The 20,712-nt window shown below is 44.3% G+C and overlaps 1 protein-coding gene across 1 annotated transcript in view; it reads right to left on the minus strand.

Moving 5' to 3' along the window:
* Positions 1-20,712, minus strand: part of loxhd1a (lipoxygenase homology PLAT domains 1a) — a 207,014-nt gene that overhangs the window by 20,215 nt on the left and 166,087 nt on the right. Inside the window, exons 34-39 of the mRNA XM_055648000.1 lie at positions 16,975-17,091; positions 14,827-14,989; positions 13,501-13,655; positions 8,040-8,249; positions 3,921-4,068; positions 2,265-2,473 (exon numbers count right to left, since the gene is read on the minus strand). Of these exons, the coding sequence (XP_055503975.1) occupies positions 2,265-2,473; positions 3,921-4,068; positions 8,040-8,249; positions 13,501-13,655; positions 14,827-14,989; positions 16,975-17,091 (1,002 nt within the window). The remainder of the gene's footprint in view (positions 1-2,264; positions 2,474-3,920; positions 4,069-8,039; positions 8,250-13,500; positions 13,656-14,826; positions 14,990-16,974; positions 17,092-20,712) is intronic.

The following is a 20,712-nucleotide window of genomic DNA, read 5'->3' on the forward strand; positions in this document are numbered from 1 at the left end:
GAGAGACGTGATCCTCTCTCTCCCCCATCTTGCAGAGACTGACTGAGGCAATTAACACTTCTGGGTTTTATAGTCCCTCCGGAAGGGGCGTGGCCTTCAGGAGAGAGAATCTCAACATTTTTTAAACACTAATAACTCTTTTATTTTTAATCGATGGAAAAAAATCCTCTTGCCCTGCACAGCGGAGGGAGACTCTGAGTAAGATGGCCAAAAATCACAGCCGTAAGTGGCAGCGTTTTTTCTAAAATCAATATACAGAACAACAGGAAGTGGTCAAGATCAGACTTTTAGTAATATAGATTGTCTTTCCGCTGACAAAAAGACACAAAATGCTGGAGTAGCTCAGTGGGTCAGGCAGCATTTCTGTAGAACTGAAGAATGATCTAAACCTGAAATGTTCCCCAGCTTTACCCCCTGAGTTACTCCAGCACTATGTCTTTTTTTTTTTTAACCAGCATCTGTAGTTCCTTGTTTTTAGTGAATGATTAAAGTCTTCTTTCTAGGAATTGTGGGTTTTATTAGTGAGTTTTGAATATTGAGTTTTGAACAGTTCTTTCAATTTTGGGATAGGCTATTGATGCAAATATCACAAACAATGAGCATGGTTGTGCAAATGTAGTTTAATTTACTTCAGTTTAGTTTAGTTTAGTTTAAAGATACAGCGTGGAAACCGGCCCTTCGGCCCACTGAATCCGCACCGACCAACGATCCCCACACATTAACACTATCCTACACACACTAGGGGAAAATTACTTTTTTTATATCAAGCCAATTAACCTACAAACCTGTACCCCTTTGGAGTGTGGGAGGAAACCGAAAATCTTGGAGAAAAACCCACGCGGTCACGGGGAGAATGTACAAACTCCGTAGAGACAGCACCTGTAGTTGGGATCGAACCCTGGTCTCTGATGCTGTAAACGCTGTAAGGCAGCAACTCCACTGCTGCACCACCGTGCCGCCCATCATAAATCACAAACACCTTAGACTGATACACTGAACATTTGGAATGTTGTTAATAGGGGTTGTTGCCAGAATGTGAGTGGGTGCACATATAGAGAGCCATAGAGCCTTCTGGCGTGGTAGCAGGCCCTTCAGCCCGACTTGCCCATACTGGCCAACATATCCCAGTTCCATATCCCTCCACACCTGCCCTATCCATTGACCTGTCTAAGTGTTTCTTAAACATTAGGATAGTCCCTGCTTCAACTACCTCCTCTGGCAGCTTGTTCCATATATCCACCACCCTTTGTGTGATAAAGTTACCCCTCAGATCCTGATTAAATATCTTCTCCATCACCTTACACCTATGTCCTCTTGTCCTCGATTCACCAGGTCTTCAGTAAATGTCCATCTATCGCCATCAGGGGCAGAAAATTTGATTTACTACTGACTGAATGAAAAAGTTTTTTTCCCATGATCTTAAATGGCCCTTATCCCGTTCTTGGATGCTGGACATGAGACTGTGCATAGAAACATGGAAACATAGAAAATAGCTGCAGGAGGAGGCCATTCAGCCCTTCGAGCCAGCACCACCATTCATTGTGATCATGGCTGATCGCCCCCTATCAATAACCCGTGCCTGCCTTCTCCCCATATCCCTTGACTCCACTAGCCCCTAGAGCTCTATCTAACTCTCTCTTAAATCCATCCAGTGACTTGGCCTCCACTGCCCTCTGTGGCAGGAATTCCATAAATTCACAACTCTCTGCGTGAAAACGTTTTTTCTCACCTCAGTCTTAAATGACCTCCCCTTTATTCTAAGACCGTGGCCCCTGGTTCTGGACTCGCACAACATTGGGAACATTTTTCCTGCATCTACCCGATCGATTCCTCTCACGATTTTATATACCTCTATAAGATCACCCCTCATCCTCCTGCGCCCCATGAATAGAGACCCAGCCTACACAACCTCTCCCGATAGCTCCCACCCTCCGGTTCTGACAACATCCTCATAAAAATATCCTCGTATGTGTGTCAGTTGCAGTGCTCTCCATGCTTAGTATCTGGGCATTCGGGTAAATAACATCCAACTGAAGAGGAAGTAGAGGCCAATAAACGCATGGTTAGCTGCAGGAGTCAGCGGGGAAAGAGATTAGATCATAGAAGAAAGGTGGAAAAATCAACCGCTAAACGTGAAATGATCCAGAAACGTTCCTGCTGCAACAGTTGGTCAAATGCGTTCGTCCTGCTTCTTACAAACTAGTCCTGCACAGCCATTTGCAGAGTTAAAATACTGTGGGAGGACGATCATTATCTGAGCTCACCTCAATTTTCTTGATATCTCCAACGTCCAATCCCTTAATCTGGAACTTTTCAACTGAGCCGGGAACAAATCCATTCTTCCCTTCAGGAAGTTCCAGCCACATCCGCGAGGTGTGAATCTTGTAAGCGCCCATTATGATGACGTAAGCCCTGCTGGTGGTGCCCGCATCCCGTTCCAGGCCTGTGGTAATTGTTATGCAGTAGGGGATGGCTGTGTACACAGAGGAAATTTGTTACCTTATTTACGTTGTTTTCTTGTGATTTGACCCCCCTGTGGCCATTTAACCGCAAACTATAAACTCATCAATAGTGGTTTATAATCATAGATCTCCATATAGTCTTCATGGCGACTATTCTTCTCCAGGGATAGTGGGAGCAATGCGAATCGTTGTAGACTGCAGAACTAACAATAAGCCTGAGTGACAGGAAATAGCCACGCCAACTGACCAGAGATTAAAAACCCTTGTCAATTGTGTTCATTCTTTTTCTTAAATAGTTTGTGGGAAAATAAGTGAGGGAAAGGGAATGATGGAAATGTTCTGAGGGCTGGCATATCTGAATAGCCCACTGTGAGAAATTCTCAAATTTCTAATCAAAATTCTCAAATCATGTCTTCTCCCCTTTAATCTCTAGTCCCTCGATATGCATTGCTTGCTCTTGTCCTCGATTGCCTCTACTCATTGCTATAATTTTGCTTTTATTTCTCATCCCCCCATTTTTCATTGCATACATTGTTTGCTTTTCTCTGATGTATTTTCCATATTTTCTTATGACGTACGAGGAAGCCATTTTGGCCCATCGGGTCTCAGGTCATTCCTTCCCTCACGCATTTTCTCTGCAAGCTATTCTCTCCTCAATCACGTCACCTTCTTCAATAGACTCTACATTCACCAACATACCAGGGTCAGTTTACAGTGGCCAATTAACCTACACAAATGCACGTCTTAAGGATGTGGGAGGAAACCCGTGAGGTCACAGGTCGAGCGTAGCAAAGTCTACATGGATAACACTGAAGGTGAGGATTAGACCCATGTTGCTGGAGCTGTGCTATTATGGTGTCTGGTTCATTTTTCATATTTCTTTAGATCGCATTGAGTCTCAGTGGAATCCTATCAATCCCATCTACCACATCTTTGCCTGAAACTCATTCTCTTTCACTTGCCTTTAACTTCACTCAATGTTCCTTCCTACACACGACACAGAGAAGTTTTAAGTTAAGGTTTAAGTTTATTATTGCCACATGTACCAAGGTACAGTAAAAAGCTTTGTTTTGCATGCTATCCAAACAGATCAGATATACCTAATATAGATACAATCCACCCAACTCAAGTACAATAGAGGGCGCTAAGGGGAAGATAGTGCAGAATATACTTCTCAGCATTGCAGCGCAACGGTTCCATAGACAAAGTCCAATGCGCTCAATGTGATAGAGGATAGGGAGAGAGGTGGAAGGGGAGGGAGAGAGGGGCAGAGGGGAAGAGGAGCAGTGGTGCAAAGGGGAAGAGATTGCAGCTGTAATCAATACAGATGTGACAGGATTTTGTGGTGCATCGCACGCTTTACTAATAAAGAGCCGCAAGACATTATCCTGAGGTAGTAATAGATTTCCTATTATATATATATAAAGATGAACAAGTTCAAGTGGTATGTAATCTTACTTGGCCCTTCTTCAATTGTGTCTTCAATAATACTCTTCCTTTTACCCTTCTTGCTAAGGGCACTATTGTTTAGGTTCCGGAGACTCAATGAGGAGCCATGTAGGCTTTTGGCAGAGCTGCGAACACTAGTCCGATCACCTTCAAAACCCTAAGAAGGGAAATAAAGAGGATCAAACAAGATTAAACAGCATTCATTAGGTTTAAGTTTATTATTGCCATGTGTACCGAGGTACAGTGAAAAGCTTTCTTTTGCAGGCTATCCAAACAAATCAGATATACCACACATAAATACAATCAAGTCAAATTCGAGTGCAATAGATAGAGCAAAGGGGAAGGTACAGAATGCAGAATATAGTTGCCAGCATTGTAGCACCCCAGTTCTGTAAACAGTCCAATGTCCACAATGGGGTGGAGGTGAATTGGACAGTGGAGGTGGAGTCAATAGTGGGAGGTCTGGTCTGTGTGATGGACTGGGCTACATCTACAACTCTCTGGAATTTCTTGCGGTCTTGTGCAGTGCTGTTTCCAATCCAAGCTGTGATATAACACAACAGTCTCACCAAATCTGTAATTGTCAGTATCTTTATTCCATCAACTTTCAAATCCTCATCTCAATTTCCTACATTGTCCTGGCGCTCAGCTTTGGATGCGCGCTGATATTAATCCACGTTACTGCTCTGTATATTTGTTGCTTTCATTTATTCTTCAGGATTGTTGCTTGTACCTGGGTTGAGATCTGATAATTTAAATATTATTCCTATCACTTAAATGTTCTGAGTTTGAGTTTAGTTTATTGGCATGTGTACTGAGATACACAATTTAACTGAGGAACATCATCCACCAATGTCTATCCAAAGTGCTCATAGGTTGGGCAGAAAGTGCTCATAGGTTGGGCAGAAACTGAGTGCTGCAGGAACTCAGCACCAGGCAGCATCTGTAGAAGGAAATGGACCCGTCTTCAGGCTCTTGGCTTTGTTTTCCATGGAGATAGGGTAGATAGTCAGAATTAGTTCCACGTACATGGGGTATCGAAAGCAAGAGACCAAGGGTTTGAGGAAGACATTTTAAAGAGGATTTCAGAGGAATTTTTCTATAGCCAATATCTGGAACAACTTTTTTTTAGTCAATATCTGGAACTTGCCACCAGAGAAGGTATTGGAATCAGGTACAAGCACTACATTTAAGCGGCATTTAACCTACAATGAACGTTTGTCGGCACTGGGCCTACACTCGCTGGAGATTAGAAGAATGAGGGGAGATCTCATTGAAACGTACAGAATAGTGAAAGGCTTGGATAGAGTGGATGTGGAGAGGATGTTTCCACTAATGGGAGAGTCTGGGACTAGAGGTAATAGCCTCAGAATTAAAGGACGTTCTTTTAGGAAGAAGATGAGGAGAAATGTCTTTAGTCAGATGGTGGTGAATCTGTGGAATTCTTTGCCACAGCTGTGAAGGCCAAGTCAGTGGATATTTTTAAGGCAGAGATAGGCAGATTCTTGATTAGCACAGCTGTCAGAGGTTACAAGATACAAGATACAAGATGCATTTAATTGTCATTTGGACCCCTTGAGGTCCAAACGAAATGCCGTTTCTGCAGCCATACATTACAAACAAATAGACCCAAGACACAACATAATTTACATAAACATCCATCACATTGCTGTGATGGAAGGCCAAATAAACTTATCTCTCCACTGCACTCTCCCCTGTGGGGAGAAGGCAGGAGAATGGGGTTAGGAGAGAGAGATAGATCAGCCATGATTGAATGGCAGTGCATAATTGAATGGCCTAATTCTATTCATAGCATTTATGACATGACTTATTTAGACAGATGCTGGTTTATACCGAACATAGACACCAATGCTGGAGTAACTGAATGGCAGCAGCATCTCTGGAGAAAAGTAATAGGTGACGTTTTGGGTTGGAACCCTTCTTGAGTTCTGACCCGAAACATCACCTATTCCTTTTCTCCAGAGATGCTGCCTGACCCTCTGAGTTACACCAGCATTTGGTGTCTCTGTCCATGCATTAGAAGGACACAATGTTGCCAAATGGGATTAGTGTAGATGGGCAGAAAGGCAAATAGGCACCTGCAACTTCCCTCTTCTGTTTCTGTGGGAGTCCAGTTCATCTTCGCACCAGTAAACTTTTAATCATTTAATGCTGCAAGCATTTTCAATATCCACCATGTGGCATGTCCAGAGTAAATAATCCTGAATTCATTAAGGAACCCACACTACTCAAATAGCCATCGTGTAAGATAGATGCTATTTTGATTTGTCCTGGTGTGTGGCCTATTACACTTCTACTCAGGTTTAGAGGGATATGGGTCAAATGCAGGCAAATGGATGATGGGCATCAGATGGGATCAGGTAGATGGGCATCTTAGTCGGCTTGGACCAGTTGGGCCAAAGAGCCTGTTTCCATGTTGTATGACTCTATGACTAACTGTAGCCACATTACTCTAAATCTAGTTAGAATTTGCTTATTGCTACCATACTCCCTGACATTAATTTGAGTCAGTCACCCTTTAGACTTCCAACATCTCTCTCCCGTGTTGCAAAATCTTACACATGACACAGTTTAAGGATAAGGGGGAAATCTTTTAGGACCGAGATGAGAAAATCATTTTTTACACATAGAGTGGTGAATCTCTGGAATTCTCTGTCACAGAGGGTAGTTGAGGCCAGTTCATTGGCTATATTTAAGAGGGAGTTAGACGTGGCCCTTGTGGCTAAAGGGATCAGGGGGTATGGAGAGAAGGCAGGTACAGGATACTGAGTTGGATGATCAGCCATGATCATATTGAATGGCGGTGCAGGCTCGAAGGGCCGAATGGCCTACTCCTGCACCTATTTTCTATGTTTCTATGTTTACTTGCATTCTCCTCCCTCAAAATCTGTTGTCTTTTTGAAGTAAATGCAGTGGCAGCGCCTGTCAGCAGTGCGTTAGTCTTTTCAATTTTTAGTATGTTTTAAAGTATGTTTTAAAGTTTGTTTTAATGGTTCTTCGTGTGTTTTGTGTGGGGGGGGTAAGGGGGGAAACCGCTTTCGGTCGCCTCCTCCACGGAGAGACGACTTTTTCCAGGTCGCCTCCCCCGTGGCCTAACAACGAGGATCGGCGCGGCCTTTTCCGGAGACGCGCCCGGGGCTTCAGCGGCAGGCGCAGCGTGGACTCTCGTTGTGGAGCGGGTGAGCCCTCGCTGGGGCTCGCTGGAGGGGAACGCTCCGTTTCGCTGGCCCGGGGCAGCCGGCAGCCTGAAGCCGCGGTCTGCAGAGCTCCAGCTGGCGCGGCGTCTACAGCCCGGGATCCCTCGTGGGGGACCCGGGGGAAGAAGAACCCATCACTGCCAGCCCGCGGCCAACTTCTACCGCGGGTCCGGCATGGACTTACCATCACCCCTGGAGGGGAGCTTCGACCAGCGGCCCTGCGGTCTGCGGTGCTTCTGGCTGCGGCGTGGCGCGGCGGGAACCTTAAATCTTCGACCGCCGGCCTGCGGCCTACACCAGCCTCAAGCCGCGGTCTCCGGTGGGGAAGAGCCGATCCCGGACTTACCTTGACTTTGACTTTGTCCCTTACCATCTGGACGCCCGCAGCAACGGATGCGGAGGGTGGAGGTCCCGAACACGGGGGCAAATGGAGGAGGTCTGGCCAAGTTCTGTGCCTTCCACCACAGTGATGGATGCTGTGGTGGATGTTTGTGTTACAATTTTATTGTGGTTGTGTGTTCTTTATTATTGTACCGCTGCTGACAACCCAAATACCACTGACCCTGGTTGTGTGGCAAATCTATCTATCTATCTATCTATCTATCTATCTTTCTATCTATCTATCTATCTATCTATCTATCTATCTATCTATCTATCTATCTATCTATCTATCTATCTATCTATCTATCTATCTATCTATCTATCTATCTATCTATCTATCTATCTATCTATCTATCTGCAATAGAAGTCAGTAAATGTTCCCATCCAATCTGAATTGAATGTACTGCCATCTAAAAATATGTTGTTTCTGTTCCAACCTCCAGATAATATAATACACCCATATGCACAGTGAAAGTTCCCGTATCTCCAACCCCTGTGTACAATATTGAGTATTTGGCGCACAAAGTACCTTCGCAAACAATATCCTTTCAATTTTCTTGTCCTCCCTGGTCTTTGAAAGCCAGCGTTCACACATGAACAAGTAGTTCTCCTCTAAATCCACGTCCACCACCTCCACTTTCTCCAAATACCAATCAGGGCTCGCCATGCTGTTGTCGTGGCGAATCTTGATCTTGTTTATTTGGCCAAGGTCCACGGCTTCCATGGTGAAATTATCAACCTGTGGTTATGAAGTAATAATAGAAATAAAAGACTGCAGGTGCTGGGAATCTCAGATTCAGATTCAATTTAATTGTCATTGTCAGTGTACAGTACAGAGACAACAAAATGCATTTAGCATCTCCCTTGAAGAGCGACATAGCAAACGATTTGAATTAAAAAAAATAATAATAAGGGTGGATTGGCAGTCACGAGGTACGTTGTTGAGCAGAGTGACAGCCGCCGGAAAGACTGTTACTCGACCTGCTGGTTCGGCAACCTGTAGCGAGACCTGTAGCGCCTCCCGGATGGTAGGAGGGTAAACAGTCCATGGTTGGGGTGAGAGCAGTCCTTGGCGATGCTGAGCGCCCTCCGCAGACAGCGCTTGCTTTGGACAGACTCAATGGAGGGGAGCGTGGAACCGGTGATGCGTTGGGCAATTTTCACCACCCTCTGCAATGCCTTCCGGTCGGAGACAGAGCAGTTGCCATACCATACTGTGATGCAGTTGGTAAGGATGCTCTCGATGGTGCAGATGGTGAATCTGAAGTTGAAACAGAAAAGGGTGGAAACTCTTGGCAGGTCCGGCCACATCCGTTGGCAGAAACACTAAATATTAAAGGGTTGGACCCTTCTCAGAAGTGGGAATATGAAAAAAAAAAGACACAACTGCGTAGCTGGTAAAATTGCTGCCTCGTGGCGCCAGGTTCGATCCTAACCTCAGGTGCTGTCTGTGTGGAGTTTGCATGTTCTCCATGTGGCTGCATGGGTTTCCTCTGGGTGCTCCAATTTCCTCCCACATCCCAAAGATGTGAGGGTTTAGTGGCTATTTGGCCTCTGTAAATTGCGCTTGGTGTGTAGGGAGTGGAGGAGAAAACGAGATAACATTAAACTAGTGTGAACGGATTGTCGGCATGGACTCCTTGGGCTGAAGGGCCCGTTTCCACGCTGGATCTCTAAACTAAACTAAAGAAATTGCTGGAGTAACTCAATGTGGGTGAGACAGCATATCTGGAAACATGGGTAGGCAACTTTTCACGTCAGGACACTTCTTCAGACTATGACTTGCTGAGGGAAACCTGCTCCGAATTTGCAGCACAAATTAAGAATTCATGACAGTGTTGCGGTCCTTCTCAGTGGGAAATGCAATGCTCCCAGTCAAAGGTTATATTTTCCCATGCACAGTTTATTAGGATGGGCCATCCACGTTTCCCAACCCTGTTATACCACTGTCACATTTCCCTGTGTTGGGGGTCAGCCATGCACAGCGAATAGACCTCTGGATGAGGGGGTGGTTGGTGGGGGTGAGTCTGGCACTCACGACTCAATGGATGGGTACTATCGTTTCAGAAAGAATTACGGGACTTTCAAGATCAAGTAAAAGTTCCTGAAAAAAAATCCACATGTCTCCTGGATTCTGCCCTCACTGTCAAACACAAAGGGTTATGTGGGAAAGGCATGGGAAACCAGGATCCCTGCTCAGAGGGAAGCCAAATATCCCAGGTCTAGGCCTGGACCCCAGGTCCATTCTCAGGTTATCCTTGAGATCTGCCCCACCTTCTTCTTCCTGTGGGATCATAGCTATTCAATCTAACGCAAATAGTTTTACTGACAAAAACAAATCTTATCTATAATTGCTTAAGAAGCAACTGCAGATGCTGGAAAATCAAAGGTAGACAAAATTGCTGGAGAAACTCAGCGGGTGCAGCAGCATCTATGGAGCGAAGGAAATAGGCAACGTTTCGGGCCAACCCTTCTTCAGACCTTATCATAATTGCTAATGAGTTATGATCAGCTTTCATCCAAATAAATGATAGCCATCTCTGGCCATAGTCAAGGTAACTATAACTTATTTTGCTGCATTTGATGCACCTGTAGAGGCCAAGGAAAGAGCGTTCACGTCGCGGCCCTGTTTCCACCAATCTTTCCACCACCACGCACGCACAAGAAGCAACAAGACAGAGACCATTGTGTGTACAGTGGCTTGCAAAAGTTTTCATACCCCTTGAACTTTTACACATTTTGTCACGTTACAACCACAAACGTAAATGTATTTTAATGGGATTTTATGTGATAGACCAACACTAAGTGGCGCATAATTGTGAAGTGGAAGGAAAATAATACATGGTTTTCAAATTTTTTTACAAATAAAAAACTGAAAAGGTTCGCGTGCAAAAGTATTCAGCCCCCTTTACTCTGATACCCCTAAATAAAATCCAGTGCAACCAATTGCCTTCAGAAGTCACCTAATTAGTAAATAGAGTCCACTTGTGTGTAATCTAATCTCAGTATAAATACAGCTGTTCTGTGAAGGCCTCAGAGGTTTGTTAGAGAACATTAGTGAACAAACAGCATCATGAAGCCCAAGGAACACACCAGACAGGTCAGGGATAATGTTGTGGAGAAGTTTAAAGCAGGGTTAGGTGATAAAAAATTATACCAAGCTTTGAACATCTCACGGAGCACTGTTCAATCCATCATCCGAAAATGGAAAGAGTATGGCACAACTGCAAACCTACCAAGACATGGCCGTCCACCTAAACTGACAGGCCGGGCAAGGAGAGCATTGATCAGAGAAGCAGCCAAGAGGCCCATGGTAACTCTGGAGGAGCTGCAGAGATCCACAGCTCAGGTGGGAGAATCTGTCCACAGGACAACTATTAGTCGTGCACTCCACAAATCGGGCCTTTATGGAAGAGTGGCAAGAAGAAAGCCATTATTGAAAAAAAGCCATAAGAAGTCCCGTTTGCAGTTTGCCACAAGCCATGTGGGGGACACAGCAAACATGTGGAGGAAGGTGCTCTGTTCAGATGAGACCAAAATTGAAGTTTTTGGCCTAAATGCAAAACGCTATGTGTAGCGGAAAACTAACACTGCACATCACCCTGAACACACCATCCCCACTGTGAAACATGGTGGTGGCAGCATCATGCTGCGGGGATGCTTTTCTTCAGCAGGGACAGGGAAGCTGGTCAGAGTTGATGGAAAGATGGATGGAGCCAAATACAGGGCAATCTTGGAAGAAAACCTGTTAGAGTCTGCAAAAGACTTGAGACTGGGCGGAAGTTCACCTTCCAGCAGGACAACGACCCTAAACATACGGCCAGAGCTACAATGGGATGGTTTAGATCAAAGCATATTCATGTGTTAGAATGGCCCAGTCAAAGTCCAGACCTAAATCCAATTGAGAATCTCTGGCAAGACTTGCAAATTGCTGCTCACAGATGCTCTCCATCCAATCTGACTGAGCTTGAGCTATTTTGCAAAGAATGGGCAAAAATTTCAGTCTCTAGATGTGCAAAGCTGGTAGAGACATACCCCAAAAGACAAATACCCCAAAAGACATATCCCAAAAGGGCAAATAGATCAACAGAGGATACCATCTCTCTGGCTCTTCACACTGTCCTGACTCACCTGGACAGACAGGGCACGTACGTGAGGATGCTCTTCGTTGACTATAGCTCTGCATTCAATACAGTCATCCCCACCAAGCTCACCACCAAACTCCACCAGCTAGGCCTCAGCTCGCCGATATGCAATTGGATCCTGAACTTTCTGACGGAGCGACCGCAGGCAGTGAGACTGGGCCCGCACCTGTCCTCCACTATCACCCTGAGCACCGGCACACCACAGGGCTGTGTACTAAGCCCCATGCTCTACTCCCTCTTCACTCACGACTGTGTTCCTGCATTCGACACCAACACCATCGTGAAGTTTGCAGACGACACAACAGTGATTGGGCTGATCACCAACGGTGATGAAATAAAATACAGGGCGGAGGTGCAGAACCTGGCAGACTGGTGCGCAGGTAACAACTTGTCACTAAACACCTCCAAGACCAAGGAGCTGATTATTGACTTCAGGAGGTCCCATAATGGAGAATACGCCCCAATCGCCATTTACGGGGAAAGTGTGGAGAGAGTGTCCAGCTTTAAGTTTCTGGGCACTCACATTTCAGAGGACCTCACATGGTCCACCAACACCGCTGCGCTGGTCAAGAAGGCACAGCAACGACTGTTCTTCCTGAGGACATTAAAAAAGACTGGTCTGCCCCAACAGCTGCTGACAACATTCTACCGCTGCACCACAGAGAGCATATTAACGTATGGCATCTCTGTGTGGTGTCTCAGCTGCACGGAGGCGGAGAGGAGAGCTCTTCAGCACGTCGTCCACAGAGCGCAGATTGGGATACAGCTACCAGCCTTGGAGGGCATCTACAACACACTGTGCCTCAGGAAGGCCGTCAGCATCCATAAAGACTCATCACACCCCTGTAACAGACTGTTTGAACTACTTCCCTCCGGCAGATGTTACAAGGCCTTCTACGCCCGAACCTCCAGACTCAGAAACAGCTTTATTCCAAGAGCTATAGCAGTTCTGAACCGGCCCTGCTGAGTGCCCCCCACCCCCCCTGGACTGTCTCCCTCGGATGGTCACGTCACACAGCTTATTTATTTATTTTACTTTTCATTTTCATCGGTTGGAGCTGCATACTAAATCTCGTTGCACTGACGTGCAATGACAACAAAAATATATTATTATTACTTGCAGCTGTAATTGCAGCAAAAGGTGATTCTACAAAGTGTTGACTCAGAGGGGCTGAATATTTTTGCACACCACACTTTTCAGTTTTTTATTTGTAAAAAAATTTGAAAACCATGTATCACTTTCCTTCCACTTCCACTTCACAGTTATGCACCACTTTGTGTTGGTCTATCACATAAAAGCCCAATAAAATACATTTACGTTTGTGGTTGTAACGTGACAAAATGTGGAAACTTTCAAGGGGTATGAAAACATTTGCAAGCCACTGTAAATGCCGAGAAGTGTGTTTAGCTCTGGCTGAACAACTTCTAATCTTGTTCAAGAAGGAACTGCAGATGCTGGAAAATCAAAGGTACACAAAAATGCTGGAGAAACTCAGCGGGTGCAGCAACATCTATGGAGCTAAGAAAATATGCAACGTTTCGGGCCAAAACCCTGGTTTCGGCCCGAAACGTTGCCTATTTCCTTCGCTCCATTGATGCTGCTGCACCCGCTGAGTCTCTCCAGCATTTTTGTGTAACTTCTAATCTTGTGTGTGGACTCAATAAGAAGAAGATGATGCACCTGTAATGCTATAGCAAGTAAGAATTTCATTATTTCGGTCCCGGTGCATGCGACAATTCAATGCTCTTCACCAATAATAGTTCAGTGGAGTCAAGAAAAAGAATAATTTTCTGATCTCCCCCAGTTCCAATATGTTCCACTCTGAGTCAAAGCTGCAGACTAACCTGGCTTCGTTCAAACTTGTTGGAGTGTGACTCTGATTTACTCAGTTTCCTTTCTCCAGTGTCTCCCAGGTCTCCGTAGATAGTGAGGAAGACATTTGCATCTGTTCCTCCTCTGTAGACATCGCCCGTGTACACAGAAATCTTATAATTGTGAGCTTCAATCAAACAGGCATCATTAAGGGATATTTGCATGAAATGTTGTGCTTAAACATAATCCAAAGGCAAGTTAAAATATTAAAAACTCAAAACATAAAAACATAGAAAGTAGGTGCAGGAGTAGGCCATTCGGCCCCTCGAGCCTGTACCGCCATTCAATATGATCATGGCTGATCATCCAACTCAGTATCCTGTACCTGCCTTCTTTCCACACCCCCTGATCCCTTTAGCCACAAGGGCCCCATCTAACTCCCTCTTAAATATAGCCAATGAACTGACCTCAACTATCTTCTGTGGCAGAGAATTCCACAGATTCACCACTCTCTGGGTGAAAAATGATTTTCTTATCTCGATCCTAAAAGACTTCCCTCTTATGCTTAAACTGTGACCCCTTGTTCTGGACTTCCCCAACATCGGGAATAATCTTCCTGCATCTAGCCTGTCCAACCCCTTAAGAATTGTAAGAAAAGACCCCAAAAGTATTCTAACCATTTATATCTTCATGTTATTTATTTACACTGACAATAGACAATAAACAATAGACAATAGGTGCAGGAGTAGGCCATTCGGCTCTTCGAGCCAGCACCGCCATTCAGTGTGGCCATGGCTTATCATCCACAATCAGTACCCCGTTCCTGCCTTCTCCCCATATCCCTTGACTCCACTATCTTTAAGAGCCCTATCTAGCTCACTCTTGAAGAGGGTGGGCAGTGGTGGAATCAGATACAACCAAGAGGTAAGTAGACACACTTAAATAGCAGGGCAGAGTAGGATATGGTCCTAATTTGAGAAAAGGGGATGGACGAAAAAGATGACATGGTGGGTTGAAGGGCCCATTTCTTTGCTGCACAACTCTATGTTTCTGACTCGCCTAAAATGTTAAGTTAATCATATGTTCCTGCACTGCTCCATAAATGGCCACCAGAAGTAGATGTGGACGACCCAGTGACACCTTTGTTTCCGCTTCACAAGGATTAATTTTTGATCTGGTTGGTGAACTACAACAGCTCAGCTGAGAAATGGCAGTCCATGGCTATCATCCACCCCCACCCCTCAGATTCACCCAGTGTAAGTGCATGCTGCCTAGGTCTGCTGTTTGACAACTCAGAGAGCGACGAGCCAGAGCCTTTCAGCCAGGTTTGTCTCGGCTGCCAGTGCAGGAGTACTCACTTTCCAGCGCATCTTCCACGGTGGTTTCAGTCTGCCTCAGGGTCCCGTCCTTCAGCAGCTTTTTCTGAATAATCTCCAAGGGCACCAGCTCTCGAATGATTTCTCCATCGTCTTCGGATTTTGCCAGCCAGCGTTCACAGGGGAACACAATCGTTTCTGAGCCCTGGCATTGAATGAATGTCAGATATTTAAGCTGCGTGTATGCCCGTAATCTCTTCTTCCCTGTCTTAAGACCATAAAGCCATAGGACATAGCAGCAGAAGTAGGCCATTCGGCCCATCGAGTCTTCTCTGCCATTATGCATGTTTGCCCATAATCCCCTCTTCCTCATCTTGGCAGTGGAGATTTTACCCCAAAATCAGAATCATTCCCCAAACATTCCCCAGATACAATGGACTGAAACATTATTTAGAGCCTAATTGGACAGCACTGGAGCATTGGAAATATACTTTGCACTGTCAGTAGCTGGTTAAATTGCACGATGTGAATAAATGCAGAGGAAATCTCCAACTAGCTATTTATATTGCACCAGGTAAAACCCAAAAATAGATTATCTGGCTATTCATCTCATTGTTACTGTGCACTGCATAGACAACTTAAATAACAATGACAACACTTTAATATTAATTTATCAGCTGCACTAAGTTGCAACATGAATGGCACAAAATAAATTTTAAAATTCATATATTTCCGTTCATAACTTTATTGGTGCCAAAACGTGGCGATACTTGTGCACTGCCCAGGTTGTGTGCAAAACAAAGCATTTCACTGTACCTAGGTACATGTGACAATAAAGTATCGTTTCATTCATTCATTCATACATTCATTCATTCATTCATCAATCATTCATTCATTCAATTCACTTTCAATCATTCATCATTCAATCATTCATTCATTCATTCAATCATTCATTCATTCATTCATTCAATCATTCATTCATTCACCTCAAGATCCCACAGCTTCCTTCACCAGCAAACTCTGCTGTAAACTCTCTAGATCTGAACAGGACTCGAGGGCCTGGGCTATAGGGAGAGGTTGTGCAGGCTAAGACTTTGTTCCATGGAGCACAGGAGGATGAGTGGTTATCTTACAGAGGTGTATAATATCTTAAGAGGAATAGATAGGGCAAATTGGCACAGAGTCTGTACCCTGAGTTGGAGAATCAAAAACCAGAGGACATAGGTTTAAGGTGAGGGGGGAAGGATTTAACAGGAACCTGAGAGGAAACCGTTTTACACAAAGGCTGGTAGGCAGATAGAATGAACTGCCGGAGAATGTAGTTGAGGCAGGTGCTATCACAACGTTTTAAAAACATTCAGGCAGGTACATGGATAGGATAGGTTTAGCGGGATATGGGGCAAACGCTCGCTAGATGTGTGAATCAATATATCAGTGAGAACAAATTATCCTGATGACTTTATGGCTGATTTGCGTATTGTTGAAGCCCTTCGTTACAAAACAGTTCTGGTATTTTAATCTCATTACGGAATGCTTGCCTTATAGTTTAGTTTAGTTTAGCTTAGAGATAAAATGTGGAAATGGGCCCTTCGGCCACCGGGGTCTGCCCTGACCAGCGATCCCCGCACACTAGCACCATCCTACACGCACAAGGGGCAATTTACAATTTTACCAAGCCAATTAAACCTAAACCTGTACCTTTGGAGTGTTGGAAACCGGAGCACCTGGAGAAAACCCTCACAGGTCACGGGGAGAACATACAATCTCCATACAGACAGCATCCATAGTCAGGATTGAACCCGGTTCCTGGAGATGTAAGGTAGCTACGCCACTGTACAGTGTTGGTAGAATTCCCTTGCACGTTATCTGAGTGAAGGTCATCCAAGCAGACCGGTTATAAATGCTGTGAAATGCACAGTTAAGAAAAGATAGCGACTAATTAATCTAACAGGCAAAGGGATTTTGCACAACAATGTTAAATGGTGCATCATGAGAGGAAATTAGTAGGAAGGAACTGCAGATGCTGGTTTACACCGAAGATAGACACAAAATGCTGGAGTAACTCAGCAGGACAGGCAGCATCTCTGGATATAAGGAATGGGTGACGTTTCGGGTCGAGACCCTTCTTCATATTCCCTGGGACCTACTTAGAAGGTCAGAATTCAAGTCAATATCTGTGACAAATCTGACCTTCCCCTTTGAAAGCAGTCGGCGGATCTCCACACTGTCCAAGTGCCACCCAGAGCTCAAGCCGCGACCATCATGTCCAATGCGAATCTTCTCGATGCACCCTCCAATATCTTCCAACTGAAAGGAAAAGGACATTGTTACAATTTTTGCCTTACATGTTCATTAAGAGTTGATCACAAAAGGTTATCAGTCAGAGACACAGCAGTTTAGGTTTGGGCAGCTTGCTAACATGAAGCAATATGATTTAGAAGGAACTGCCGATTCTGGAAAATCGAAGGTAGACAAAAATGCTGGAGAAACTCAGCGGGTGAGGCAGCATCTATGGAGCGAAGGAAAGGCAACGTTTCGGGTCGAAACATAGAAAATAGGTGCAGGAGTAGGCCATTCGGCCCTTCGAGCCTGAACCGCCATTCAATATGATCATATCTGGTCTCGACCAGAAACATCACCTATTCCTTTTCTCCAGAAATGAGGTCTGACGCTAAGTTACTCCAGCTTTTTGTGTCTATCTTCCATTCAAAGGGCCTTGCCCTCTGAGAGCACACATGAAGAATTTGATCAAACTGTAGTCCAGATTCCAAAAGCTTAATCGCACATTTGTGCCATTGTCCCGGAATTATTGCCATTTGTTGCCTGTCTCTGATTCTCTCCGAATTGTATAGGTTTCAGATAGTCATTACATTGCTGTGGACTTATAATCACATATAGGCGAGGCTTAAATGGAATACAGCCAGCAGGCTTAAAAACAGAAAATACTCAATGCACTTAGCCGAACAGGCAGCATCTGTGAAAGAGAAGCATTTCAGGTCTCGGACCCTCCCTCAAATCCTGGGAGGAAAAAAATGGCTTTTCAGTAGCAGAGGGTGAAAAGATAGATAGAACAGATTCAGGGACAGTTTCTTCCCAGCTGTTATCAGGCAACTGAATTATCCTGCCACATCCAGGGAGCAGTACTGAACTATTATCTACCTCTTTGGTGTCCCTCAGACTATCCTTGATCGGACATTGCTGGCTTTACCTTGCACTAAACGTTATTCCCTTATCATGTATCTATACATTGTAAACGGCTCGATTGTAATCATGTATTGTCTTTCTGCTGACTGGTTAGCACGCAACAAAAGCGTTTCACTGTACCTCGGTACACGTGACAATAAACTAAACTGAACTGAAACTGAGAACATCTCTTAGAGGGTAAGATCAAATTGGTTCATAAGTTCATTGGTCATTGCAGCAGAATTAGGCCATTTGGCCCATCAATTCTACCCACCATTCAATCACGGATGATCTATCTTTCCCCCTCTACCCCATCCTCCTGCCTTCTCCCCTTTACCCCTGACACCGTAGTAATTCTGTCAATCTCCATCTTAAAAAATATCCATTGCCTTGGCCTCCACAGCTTTCTGTGGCAATGAATTCCACAAATTCACCACCAACTGACTAAAGAAATTCCTCCTCAATTCCTTTCTAATGGTGCGTCCTTATATTCTGAGTCTATGGTCTCTGGTGCTAGCCTCTCCTACTAATGGAAACATCCTCGCCAAATCCACTCAATCCAGGCCTTTCACTGTGCATAGACACAGGCATATTGCTTGAATTTAACCAGCTTTCATCACATGGCACTTCCAGCTTGTTCGTTACGTCAAGCTTCCAAATTAGTCAGAGTTGAGTGGGAAAATTCCCATCAAACATTAAACAGCTGTAGTCTTTCCGTCAAATCCACTAGTAAATTCATCACTGGCACCTGCAGTGCTGTGAACTGTTCGATATGGAAGGTATTGAAACGGTTGTGATCATCTAAATTTGGTCACAGGACTTTAAAAAAGGAAGGTACACAAAAATGCTGGAGAAACTCAGCGGGTGCAGCAGCATCTACGGAGCGAAGGAAATAGGCAACGTTTCGGGCCGAACCCCTTCTTCAGACCCATACTTTGAAGAAGTTCTCCTCCTCTCTCACACATTGCCTACTCCACTGCGAAATCTCCTCAAGGTATGCCTACTTTGAAGAAGTTCTCCTCCTCTCTCTCCTGCGCTCCATAGGTAGGTATGTTACAAAACCTACCTGAATCGCCATTGGGAATCTGCCCACAGCCAGGTCCGCGATTTTGGCGCTGTTTGGATGGGGCGGGTTTAAAACGTGATTTTTACTAGGCTGTACTAATCGCAGATGTTCAGCCTAGTAAATCATTAACAAAAAATCGCTGCAAGACCCGGTCGCAAAAGGTATTATTAGTTTTATAGGCCTCGATAATATAGTTATAATAGTTTAAAATTACTGTCTCATTCCGCAACCTCTCGCAGCCCCAGGGTTTTATAAAGCAAACAATTAAAGGTATGTACCTTATTTTTACATTAAATGGGGCATATATATAACCCTGTATATCAAGTTATCTATAACGAATAGTTCATTTTGGGCTTTTTATATCCCACAGTATTTTTCTCGGCATTTGAGGGCACTAATCCAGCGCGGTGTCAACGTTCTAAACCAGCGCGTTCCACAGGAACCCACTAGAAAGCCGATTTAAATGGGCATTTATTTACAGCAATTGAACACTAAATTCCTTCCATTTGGCCTATAAATTAATGTAAATTAGATATAAAAATCATGTTATATTGTGAAATATTTGTGAATAATCTTTGGACACTTAGGCTATTTAAAAATGTTAATCTTTCCTTAAGAAATGGGCTTTTGATTATCCAAGATCACAGCTTTTTTGTAATGTCCATTGAAAATCAATAGGGAACAAGATGCTAATTTCCGAGTATGAAAATGGCCATATCTTTTTTAATACTTGAGATATGAAAGTGAATTTGGTGTCAAATTAAACTTATTGTTATGCTTTATCTGATGGGATAAATTGCAGACTTGATTTTTAAAATCTCAAAATTTTGTAACATTGCTACCATAGGGGCTGCTGCACCCGCTGAGTTTCTCCAGCATTTTTGTGTACCTTCGATTTTCCAGCATCTGCAGTTCCTTCTTAAACACTTTAAAAAAAGGGGTTGCTTGTAAAAGTGTTGGTAGTTCAGTTTTGTTTTGTTTGCCTTATATAAGCTGTTGAGAGAGAAACAACTACTAGTGGAAACTGGTAGGTTAATGTAATGGTAAGAGTTGGATTTGGATAAGATGAAGGTTTTTGGTCCATGCAATGTGCTGCTACTGGCAAGGCTGTGAGTGTAATCACCATCTGACCGGACCCATTAACTGGCCCGCTGAATGTTCTGAGCAATTTTGTATAATTCAATCAGGTTAACCAGCCCCATAATATGATCATGATGCTACTGCAGCACTAACTTGTGAAATCACCCTTTATACCCCTGGCAGGTCACATAAGCATATAAAAGGGTCTGGACCAGATTATCCACTCCCTTCACGCCTGCCCTGCCATTTATCAGGATCATGGCTGATTTTTACCATGGCACCATTTTTCAGGACTATCCTTGATGGGCCGAATGGCCCAACTCTACTACTATTCCTTATGACCTTATCCTCATAAACTGAGATTCAGAATGTTCAGAAGTCTTCCGGCCGATGTTTTGAATTCACACAATTGAGTCTCCACACTCTCCTTCCATTGCTTTCTCCAGTAGAGAATTCAAAGGTTTGCCACCGTCTGGGTGATGAAAGTATTACTTATCTCAATCCTTTACAGCTGTAGCAAGTAAAATGGACATGGGAGGTCCAGTGGATGTAGTGTACCCGGACTTTACGAAAGCATTTGACAAGGTCCCACATAGGAG

The sequence above is a fragment of the Leucoraja erinacea genome, chromosome 1 (assembly GCF_028641065.1).
Source record: "Leucoraja erinacea ecotype New England chromosome 1, Leri_hhj_1, whole genome shotgun sequence".
NCBI lineage: Eukaryota > Metazoa > Chordata > Chondrichthyes > Rajiformes > Rajidae > Leucoraja > Leucoraja erinaceus.